We start from the raw sequence: 12,573 nt of genomic DNA on the forward strand, positions 1-12,573 counted from the left end.
TGCCACTGAGATCTGTCTTGAGAAATGGCAATCAACCAGTAAAGTACCTTATCCTTTAAGAATCCCTCATGTGTGTGTTCTATGATCTGTATCGAAGTAACAAGAGGGAGGTTGGAGTTTGAAAGTCTGGAAACTCTTTGACTTATTTTCTATGCTGTAATATAGCATTGACTGCATGTCATAAGACCAAGGCATTTCTAATTTAGTTGCTTATCTGCTGTTTGGTTTCTTTGTTTACACATTATCTTTTTATTGCTTGCAAATAATTCTTAAAGTTATAAATAAGGACATTGTTTGATACTTTCTTGTTGATGTTGGAAATGAGCAAGCCATTACACAACTTTTTTTCTGCTCACCAGAAGCCCTCTTAGCAGTACTTAGCTTTATTCCCTTAGCTGGATTGCCAAGAGCAGAGTTACTGCAATCTAAAAATAGTGGAATTGTCCTCGTGCTACCAATCAATCTTTACAATAAAAACTCCATTATAGAAGTGAAGAATAAAATCATTTATGCTTGAACAAGAACCTTAGAAAATATTAATTACATCAGTATATTTATATTTTAATTAGTTATCATTACTTAACACATATTTAATATTAATACTGATTCTACATTGACTTCCATAATATGGTTACTTTTTTGTATATACAATAATTATCTTATATATCTCTAAACTTGAGTGAATCCTAAAGTAAGTAATTTGTGTAGTTAACAAATCCAAAACTACTTTACTCAGATACCAAACTGCATATAGTTTGTTGCAGCTATTTGTAAGAAAATCTATTTAGGTAATAAAATCAAACTGAATTCAACTCTAAATTATCAAAATATGACTTATTTCACCTACAGATGTGCATACTCATTTATTCTGGATGAAAATCAGCTGCTGGGTCCCCAAGATATTGGAATTAAACCATGAATAGAGAATGCTCACATTTGTATGTCTGACCTAGAAAGAGACTTTATTTTTACTGGGTTATCCAATTTAAAAGGTCAAGAACATTGTGAATCTATAAATAAATCTGATTACCAAGGGTGGGTAAGCCTTTAAGTATTTTAGCCTCCACACTTGTTAGTTAACTGATTGTATCCATAATCCATGCAGCCTCGCAGCTTTATATATGTCTATTTTTGTCTGTTTAAGTATGCTCCACAAAAATATATGAGAAATATATATTTAAGGGTATTAACAAGCTGATATGGTTAAAGGATCTAATAGAAGAAGAAAGTGCTGAGGTCAACAGCACAACACAAAATGAACAGACCAATGTCAAAGCATGTCTAGGGACCATGCAAATGGGAATTTTAAGTACTAAGGGTTAAGTCACTTGGCTCCAGAAATCCTCCTTTCATCTGTTTGCCCTCTGATAGTCCTTTGTTCCAAATAGCTTACGATACACACAGAATGGTACCCTGTCAAAGCTCAAAAATTAGACCAGCATTCTATTTCGAAGGTTATTTATTTCAATCTTGTATCTGAATTAGTCTTTCTATTTAGTATATCTGAACCTGTCACTTTAAATCTACATAAGCTAAAGGGCTACTTAAGAGAGAAGTTAATGCTGCAAAGGGCTCAACCTTCTTATTCCATTATGAGCTGCTTACTGAGCCTAAAAGGCACATGCTTCATTAAGTTACTTAAAGGTTTGAGTTCAAAGCAATTGCACATCTTTTAACTTCTGGTTGTCAATTTTAGATAATTTTTGGGTTGGAGAAAGTAATATTTCAATTATCTGCGTAAGATGTAAATATCAGACAGTAATATAATATGTCTGACATGAATAGCTTTACTGATGTTCATTTCATTGCTGGTATATAAAAATAGAGAAACTGATTGTCATGAGCCTCTGCATCATCAAACAAAATAAAGACAACAATAAAATAACTTGATGGAGAAATGTTTCCTTTTCAACTTAGAACAATAATAAATATGTAGACTTTTTAGAAAGCTGACATTAAAGGAGTATTCAACATCTTAAATTTTTAAAACTGACTACACATTAAAGAAGACCATGATTAGATTAAAAAATAATTTGATAAAAAGTAGCTTCTACATCTGGCACAACCTGCAAATTCTATTAGAATGTCCATTCTCCCATAATGAAAACCATGACAGGTAATAAAACGAAAAAGCCTCATATCGTGACTGTTGTCCATTAGCAGTTAAACACTAACACATTTTCAAGGTGCCCATCTTAAATTGTGTATACACAGCTAAGCAAAATAGAATTGAGGAGAGCTTGGTGAATTTGCCTTTCTGTTTCCATGGATACAGATGTTGTGTTGGATTTCTTTGGAGTCTGCTTTTAAAGTAGAAAGCTATAGTACACTAACATTCCAGGAAGCTCAAAACTTTAAATTTACTTGGTGTTTGAGTAAGATCGTACCATTATGTAGTTCATTCAGGGGATTTTGACCTCCACTTTTTTCTGTTTGATTGCCTCTTGGTCCTCCTGTATCCACTCTCAATTTCAGTAGAATGGCTCTAATGTACAGGATTTTGTTTGTTTTTCATTTAACTTTGCATTATTAGCATATGTATGAAATAAGACTCAGAGGTTTTTCTTTTGTTTTTGTTTTTGTTTTGGATTTGCTTATTATGCTTTTAATTAGGTTTAGGTCACAATCACCAAGAAGTCACAGTGAAAAAAAATACAACTTTATGCTATCATCTACCCATTTTGCCTGAAGAGATGACAGAAGTTTCAGTCATGGTTTGCCATATAAATAAGGACTCAGGTTATATGTAATGAAAGTATTTTAATGAATATAATGCTGTTATTTTCTTTCATGAAATCACAAATGTATGAGCTATAGTGCAAGACTTCGATATTTATTTGAATTCTGACTTCAGTAATTAATTTGCTAAGTGGCATGTAGGCAAGTCACCCAAATTCTTTCAGGAACTAAAACATAAAAACAGCCCAGATTGAAGAAGTATTGTCAGGTAGAAATAATAAAATTAATGAAAACTACCGAGACCAATATTAGCATCATGAAAAAATCAGTTCCTCTATCGTGTCTTCCCAGGCTCTGTAGCAGACAATCTAGTTTAGGTACTTATTAAGCCACAACTTCTGCACTCTAATGATGCTATGAGACTTGATATAAGCCTTACTTGCTCATTGAGGTCTTAGGATTTTCCCCAATGTACTATGCTACCTATTCTATGTATATTACAAGCAAACAAACAAACCACCAATCACTGTGTAAATTTTGAGGAATATTTTCACGTATCTGATTTATTACAGAAGATAGATAATTCAAAATTAGCACATTATCTTGACGGCACTAAATTTCTATTTAAAAGGAAATCAATTAGATTTCCTGGATATTCACAAAGCTTAAAATTAATTTTTTATTTTGACTGTAAGTATCTAGATCTGTTTAGTCAATAAGGTTCAAGTTTTTTCAGGAGTAATCTGTTGGTCCCAGTGAGTTTCCCAAAGTTTCGCTCCTTGATTATTTCCACTCACTTAATTAAAAGGAGGGCAGGAATTTCTTCTCATATGTTTCTGAGAAACTGAAAAGATTACTCTATATCAAGAAGGGAACTACTGCTCTTCTATAAGGTAAATTGGAACTCATGATCAATGAGATTTTTTAATATAGTGATAGGAATATTAAACACTTTACTAGAGATTATTAATGGATTATCGTAGTTTGAGGGAGAGGAGTGTTCTTGTATAGAATGCATTCTCATACACTATAAATATGAACCTCTGTGAAATCAGTGTTAACATGTATATATTATATATTAGAAAGGAACAGCTATGATATCCTCCCCATATAAACAAAGTCAAAGTAGAACTAATTAGTGACTTAAGCTACACATGCGAAAAATTGTCAATGTTACTATATGTAAGACTTTTTATTACACAATTCACATTAAATACATGGAAACTGAAATTCACTTCAAAGAATTCCACTGATAACACATGAAGGATATACATTTGGCCAATAGAACATTGGGAAAGCACTTCAAAATAATCATTAAAAACTACTCAGCTCCATTCGACATAATCAAATTTTCTTCTATTGTTTTTTTTACATACAGGTTGATGACTACCAAATATACTAAATTGAACCTAATTAACTATTATATATTTTACTATTATGATATACAAATGATAATTAAAATATAAACTTATATTCATTAAATATTATTTCATAAATTAACTATATTATTGTGGTCAAATGCTTTTTATAATAATCTATAAAGTATAATTGATGACAGACATTTCAATCTTAGATTTCATCTAGAAAATATGTTTTGTTATTCAAAAATACATGACTGTAACAAAATTTGTGGCTACGTAGGTTAAGTAGTGTGCAATGTTTCAAATATCAATTTTGCTTTCAATCCAGAAGACATTAATGATTATAATACTCAGAAGTAAAAACTATTTGGAGTTCACAGACAAAATGATTAAGAAAATAAGTTCATATTACCAACACACTTTTGTTTGTTGGTAAAGAAACAATAAAATATTGTTCGTACAGTCCTAAACTTCTCCATACTTTACAATTTCACATGTTGAAGACCTTCACAGTCCTTGAAAAAATGAGAAATCGTTTAAAATAGATTCATTTAAAATCCTTATAGTATTTTATTCATAACATAAAAAATATTGAGCTCCTTAGAAATTGCTCCATTTGCAAGATATATTTATAACTTAAGAAAAATAAATAATTCATACCTCACCAAGTGAGTAATAACGTCTTGGAATCTGGGAGTCCGGATAGATGTTTTCTAGGTACCAAGAAAAAGGCTTACACTTCAGATTTTCCCTTAGTGTTTTTCTGACTGACACATCTCCATAATCCACTTTGACAACACCTGAAATGTTTCGGAAAACACAAATCAGTTGTGCTATTTCTGCTCAATTTTAGTCTGTTTACTTGCTGTTTACTTTCTTTATAATTCCATAATACTCATTTGGATATACAGTTGCCACTAAGCTAGGGCTTTCTCAATATCATTCAAATAGTTCATTAAATAGATATAAGAAAATCAGTTCTTTTATTGCTTATGACTTTTGAAATGTAAATGTTTGATGCAAAGCACTTGCCATTCTTGGATTGAAAAAAGTCATCTGCTAAATATAAACTGGCGTTAATGTGTTGTCTAATAAGCAAAGTTTAACTCAACCATTTAATGTGATTTTTTTTTTTTACTTAATGAAAACTTCATCGCTTTGTTAATGCTCATATATTCCCATTAGAATCATTTATTCTCTATTTGTAGACTTTATGGAAAATTTATGTAAATACAATATTCATAATAGACTGTACATATGCTCAATTTTTCTTCTTTCTAAGCTTACCATAGACTGTGTTCATTATTTAGTGATTTATTCTATCTTATGAGCTTACCAAACATCACTTAAGTGCTTTGGAAAAATTAGTAAGTAAATATTAAGGAACTAGCATAAACAATGTACAGGAATGTATACACTTCTTTTTGTTTAAATTTTATAACCATATTTAAGATGACAGAAAACCATTTGGACTAAAATAACTATTTTACTGGTAATCATACATAGATATTTTCTTTTACAAACAAAAATATTAACATTTTTACTTGGTATTTCTATGGAAACAATAAAAGTGTAACATAATTTGTTCATTATTTGCCTGAAATGATCCAATAGTTGTGTCAAGATTGCAATTATTTCTTACACTATTTTGTACACATCTCAATAATTAAGGCCAGTGACTATTAGATTCTGATAGTACAAACTTCTAGTACTTAGGCTATTATATTTCTACAGTGAAACAGTATCTAAGCAACAGTTGCTTAGACACCCGGTGTCTATGACAAATCCCATCATCAGGTCACAATTTTCAAAAGCAACTGTACTCCAAATCCCAATATCCACTATCCTACCTCTGCCTCTCGAGAACCTTGGTTATTTTGAAGTCTAATGCCAAAGTATTATTCCAACGACACTCCAACAGCAAAAGCAATATTTTCAAAAGAAATATCAATTATTTAAACTGGTCTCTAGACAGAAAATGTCACTGTTTCATTTTGATGTTTTTTGTTTAAGAATCAAATACCTGTTTAAAATCCTTTTATCCAGAACCTGTAACCTGGACTGTAATCTTAGAATAATGAGATTTAAAACATATTATATGCTCATAAAATTGTCAGGGAAAGAATGGCTTATTGTAGTAAAAGTTATGACAGTTAAAACTGCATAAACATAGCATTCAAGATTATAAAGAGATGCCTGCAAGTCTAGAAAGAAAGCACTGAACCCTCCCATGCTTTAATTCAATAGTGATGTTAGTGTTCAGGGTTCATTTCTCTGTGTTAGATGAAGTTAACTGCAATGACTTATTTGATGTGCATGTTCCCATTTTTTAGCACATTATGACTGAGCTGTACTGTCTTCAGGATTTATTTTTCAGAAAATATTTCATCAGTGGGTTTCTGCCTAAAAGTTATGTTTGAAGATTTATTTGGATATTACTTTAGAATAGATTGGAGAGAGTGCTCACATTAGGTTGAATAAAGATTGAAAAATAAGAGACTATTAAGAAAAAACCTCAAGCTTTACCTGCCTGCCTCCTAAAATTCACCCTTTGGCATTGTCACTGGAGCTGGCATAGTTTCAAATGATTATGTTAAATTAACTACAGAAATGCACATTATTGTGTCTTATCTCAATAATTTGAATAGGTATTTTACCACCTAAGGCAGTGGTTCTCAACCCGTGGGTTCCAACCCCTTTGGCAAATCTCTATCTCCAAAACTATATACAATACAATTCATAACAGTAGCACAATTACAGTTGTAAAGTAGCAATAAAAATGATTTTATGGTTAGGGTCTCTGCAACATGATGAACTGTATTAAAGGCTCACAGCTTTAGGAAGGCTGAGAATCACGGCTCTATAACTTTATTTTCTACTTAGAAATAAAATTTGAGATAAGAACCAGCAGGACCCACCAGGGACTACAATATCTTCATATTCCAAGAGCTTTCCAGTTAGGTTGGGGCATCTGACTGAGTCTGATCGATAAACCACTGGAGTGAGTCATGGTCATAAAGGGAGACGAGTAGTTATAAGCCTCTCCAGTTACCATACCTCTACTGCAGAGGTAACAGACGCCATGTATCCATTGGTGAAATTACAAGGCAGAAGAACTGGTGTTGGCATGACTGTAATGGTGACTGTGATATACAACCTGGATGTGGATCTTCTTAGTACTATGGCTTAAAACAGCAACTAACTTGTTTCTCAAACTTACATCTCTGACCCAAAGCTGTCTAAGACAGTTGGTCCAACTGTTACTCCAGCAGTGTCACTGTGATCTCTGTTAGGTATTTCCAAAAATCAAGACCAAAGTTGATTTTTCTGCTTCATTGCCAATGCTCCGAATTTCCTTGATAAGAACAAATATCTACCAATTTCTCATAGCAAAATATTAGAAATATATTTTCAACACACACACATACACAAACACACACTCAGACAATCTTATTAGCAACTCCCTCTGTTTTCATCTTCATAATATATTCCTGTCTTTTACTGGTTCTGTCTTTGACTTACCACTACGGTTATATCCTTGAGAGAGAGAAAGACAAGAGAGAGAGAGAGAGAGAGAGAGAGAGAGAGAGAGAGAGAGAGAGATTCCTAAATACACAATTATAATCTGCTCAGTCAGTCCATAAATATTAAATGTATAGAGATGAATTCATGTCTGATGATGTGGTAATGGATAACCAATTAGAGGGCTTTTTTTTCCTGGAGAGAAGAGAGTGTCTCCTACTCTCAACATTCCTAAATTATCCATAGATTTTTGGGGTAGGGGAACAGTGAGATTCCACCATTTCGTGTTTGCATCCCTGTTAGTGTTGTCTTTATTCAGGTCTTGCTTGGGTGACCATGCTGTTGAGACTTCATGTGTGTAGCTTCCCAAATATTTGTGTGAGACACAATGTCACAGCAGTCCACAGATTTCTTGGTCCTCTGGCTTTTACAATATTTCTTTGTAACTCTCTTCCATGATGTTTCCTAAGCTTTAGGATCAAGAGTTCTGAAGAATATTGTTATGTGATAAAACTTTTCCTGGGGAGATGTTATACATACATCTACTCACCCCAAATTGTGAGCCCACAACAGATCAAAGTAAAAGATATACTTGGTGAACTGATGAATGTTTTGGGTTACCTTCAAAAATATGAGTGAGGAGTTACTTACAGGAACAGAAATTACTCAAAAACAGCTGGATCATCAAAAGTTCAACTAGTGGGGCTGACAGCTCACAAAACTGTGAACCTGGTGCACATCGCACAGCAGGCAGGAAGCTCAACAGGTTAAAGAGTCTCTTTCCTACATAACTCAGTCTAAACATTTTCCAGGAAGCTCAACTAATTTCAGCTTCTTTCAGTCAGAAGTCTGGTTTGCTCTCAGAATATTTGCAGCTTGGCTTGTCTAATCCTTCCTTGCAGCTATTTTATATGAAGATTCCCAGACTTATTCCTTATTCTGGTTTGTGTGGGAAAGGAAGGACTTCCTGAAGCTATTTTGAATTGTTTTACCTCCTGTTTTAAGAAACTTATTTGTAGGTTAGAATGTGTGTATCAGTTGTTGCTATGTCTGGTACAAATCAGTCATTATCTGAATCATTATTGGTTGTGGTTATATGTAATGGATTTCTTATGTTGCAAAGATAATGAGAGATGATAACTTGACTAACTTGTGGGTTCAAAATGCAGTTAGAAATTATGCTAGTTTAGTAAACTTGCATGAACTTGCTGGCCCCAGTGGGCTAGGTTGATAGTATAAGGCATGATTTGTCTTTTGTTGTCTGCACCAAGAGTTCAGTTAGAGAGCTGTTTATAACTATTATGATATCCATGTCAGTATTCAACCCATGTGGGTGGTTGTATTTCAGAGGCATTACAGCCAAGTAGGATTATTGGCTACTTCCCTTCCTTAGCCATTCTAATGCTACCTTATGGCACCATAAAACCTAGTCTCCAGGAAAGTGGATTTTAGGATGGATACAGCTTAGAACTCTTTTTCATGTGTCTGAAGTCCATGGTGTCATACAGAATAGGGACTTACCTTCAACCTCTCTGAAGCAATAAAGGACAATACTATTTATTACCTTATAATGTTTGGGAGTCTCTTGGATATCCCTGACCAACAACTCTAAAGGGAGTTTCTCAAGCCTGGTATTAAAATTTTTTGTTGGTTTCTGAAGTGAATGTTTCTGATTGGGTTATGGTATGCAGATTCCCTTGGTGGTGCCCGCATAGCTAGCATTGCAACACTTAGTTGATCTCATGTCTTGTCTTCACTGATCTTCGCTTCCTTGAGAGAGGCTGAGTTGAGACCTCCTGGTGACTTAACTGGTCCTGGGCCCTCTAGATGCCCCTTGCTGATTAGGAGGAAGCCAAGAAGTTTCTGCTAGGGCATAAGCTGTTGATGTCTGTTTGCTATCTTGACACTACTGAACTGGGCTGCTGGTATCCTGACAAACAGAGGTTTGAAGCACCCCAAGGAACTACTTCTAAACATACCCACATTCCCTTGTCCTATTTATCTACTTTTTTTCCCTACCTTTGGATGGTGAGCTAGAAGGTAGGTGGAGGCATTTGAGAACCCTTATGAAAATAGGTTTAGAACAATCTAGGCCTACTGGTCTGGATCTTGGGGTATCATTTTAGCCTTGGTTGATATATTTTATTAGTAACTTGCCCTTCATCATTTCTAAATGTATTGTATAGTTGCATCAATTTATATGCTTTGAGCAAGTGTGGCTTCAGTTTTTAACAGATGTCAGATGAAAGATCATAATTATCTCAAGTAGATTTTTTCTTGGTGAGTACTTAGTAAGTGGTAGAGTCTGGGTTTCATATTTTCCAGATGACAAGAAGACAAAAGGCCATAATTCCCTGTTAATCCTTGGAATGATAATCATGTGAATCTATTTTGCACCATAAATGGAGTAAAGAAAGAGGGAAATTACTTTTCATGAGTACAGAATGTTTAAATTATTAGTGTTCTAATCAGTAAAATATAATTTACAATTTAAATTATGTGAGAATATGAAAGTATTAATAAATACAACATGTTTACTAGTGTTATTACAACTAATTAAATTGCAATTTGTAAAACATGACCGAAAATAACAGTATCATTCCTTTGCTGCTTAAAATATGCAAGCAAAGGAACTCCCTATGCACATGCATGGTCAGAACCATGCAGACAACCAGAGTTGTACAAAATTATTTCATATTAGCTATTTATTTGCAGATGAAAGGAGTAAAGCAGTATATGTGAATCTTAAAGTGATTAATTTATTTTTATAACTGGTAAATTTAGTACATGTAGAAGACAACATTTTATTTGGCTATTTACTTTGAGCAATTACCTTTATAAGCTTTCTAAATAAAGATTTGCATTTTTTCAATTGAAATAATAATAATAGTAAATGATATTTTAATGCCAACAAATGATTATTCTATATTATAGTACTTAGAGGTATATATTATATGAGAAGTTTGCTTGAAATTCTGGTTGTTTTCATTCAAAGCTTCTCATTTAATCCACTCTGAATATGTCATTTCAGTTTGTACATCCAAATGACCCAGGCTGCTGATTGTTCAAGATGTCACAGGGCAGATCTACAATAACCTGTTGACTGTCCCAGCTATAATGAAATGATTATATGTTTAATTTATCACTTCCTTCTATTAGAGCCATTGTAGTCTAGTGTCTGTAGTAGATTTTACATTGCATCTGTAGATACACCAAATCTAAGTTCCAATTTATTTACTTCTGGCTCATATTCATAGTCAAAAGTTAGTTCAATCATAGGGTTGAATTTTCTAGTTCATCACCTCAAAAGTCAATTCAATGTATTAATAAAGATCTTATATTCAATGTGTCAATGAGAAATAAAAACATGAGCATGTACAGTAGCTTTTCAGCCAAATATCTATTTGATATTATTTGAGACAAGTGGACTATAAAATCTGCTTTCTCTAGAAAAGGTTTCTGTAAGCCCTGTCAAGGCAGGCTTTCTCCATCATCAGTCCCAGAATGTTTTCAATCCCACTGAAAATACAGAGGGAATAGTGACATGCTTGTAATCCTACTAATTTACCTGTGAACACCTTGGTCTTTATTTTGTTATTATTTTTTATTCCCATGGTAAGGAACACTTTGTATATAAATTATGTGTTAATTTTCCTAAGCTTCTTAAAATTAGTTTTAATGTTTATATTCATTTCCAATAATACTAAAACACAAAATAAATATAAAAATTTAAGCATAACCTATAATATGCCACTATTAATCTCACAGTAGTGCTTACGATCATTTTCTATATGTATATAAATACATAAGTATGACTTTTACTACTAAAATTTATTTTTTTAATTTTTTATTAATAATTTTATTTGTTTATATTTCAAGTGATATCCTACTTATTTGGAGCATACTTTTTTTCTAAAATCATCAACACTTTTCCAAGTCAAGCAAAATCGCCTGTAAAAATGCAGAACATCACATTTCAGCATAGGTATATAGTATGGACTATTGAAACATAGCTACAGTTTTTGTACCTTTATATTCTCAACTTCTTCTTGCTGGAATTTTAAATACTGATACAGCAATCTATTTTACAAATTAATCATAATAATTTATTTAAACTCCTTGGTTGATAGCGGAGAATTTGAGAGCTCCCAGGGGTCCAGGTTAATTGACACTATAGGTCTTCCTGTAGGATTGCCAGTATCTTCAGGGTCTTCAATTCTTCCCCTAACTCATCTATAGTGTTCACAACCTCCATTCAATTTGGTTGTGGTTATCTGTATCTGTCTCAGTCAGTTCTTAGGTAGAGTCTATCAACCAAAGAGCATATACAGGCTGGTCCAAGATTCCTGACAGTTAAATAGCACAGGGATGCCTTGTCTGACCTCCATGGGAGAGGATTTGCCTAATCCTGCAGAGACGTGATGAAATAGGGTGGGAGGATATCAGGTGATTACCCTCTTCCAGGAGAAGGGAAGGATGATGTAGGGTGGAACTATCTAAGCAGGGACCAGAAGGGAGGCAGCATTTGGACTGCAAATAAATCAATTAATTAAAAATAAATAAGATGTCAGGCAGTGGTGGTGCACACCTTTAATCCCAACACTTAGGAGGCAGAGGCAGGTGGATTTCTGAGTTCGAGGCCAGCCTGGTCTACAGAGTGAGTTCCAGGACAGCCAGGGCTACACAGAGAAACCCTGTCATGAAAAAAACAAAAATAAATAAATAAATAAATAAATAAATAAATAAATAAATAAGATATATTAAGTACAATAACAATAAAAAATTATTCAACCAGTCCCTTATTTAGTAGTTTGAATAAGAATGGATCCCATATGCTCATATGCTTGAATTCTTAGTAATCAAGAATTAACACTTCTTGAAGGATTAGGAGGTGTGGCCTTGTTGAAGAAGGTGTATCACTGGAGATGGGCTTAGAGTTTTCAGAGGCTCAAGCATGGCCCTAAATCTACTCTCTCTCTCTCTCTCTCTCTCTCTCTCTCTCTCTCTCTCT

The 12,573-nt window shown here is 33.4% G+C and overlaps 1 protein-coding gene across 1 annotated transcript in view; it reads right to left on the reverse strand.

Annotated features, from left to right (window-relative positions):
• Galnt13 (polypeptide N-acetylgalactosaminyltransferase 13) overlaps nt 1–12,573 on the reverse strand; it is a 299,245-nt gene that overhangs the window by 51,569 nt on the left and 235,103 nt on the right. Inside the window, 1 exon segment of the mRNA XM_028769296.1 lies at nt 4,701–4,840. Within this exon segment, the coding sequence (XP_028625129.1) occupies nt 4,701–4,840 (140 nt within the window).

The sequence above is a fragment of the Grammomys surdaster genome, unplaced genomic scaffold, assembly GCF_004785775.1.
Source record: "Grammomys surdaster isolate TR1022 unplaced genomic scaffold, NIH_TR_1.0 191, whole genome shotgun sequence".
NCBI lineage: Eukaryota > Metazoa > Chordata > Mammalia > Rodentia > Muridae > Grammomys > Grammomys surdaster.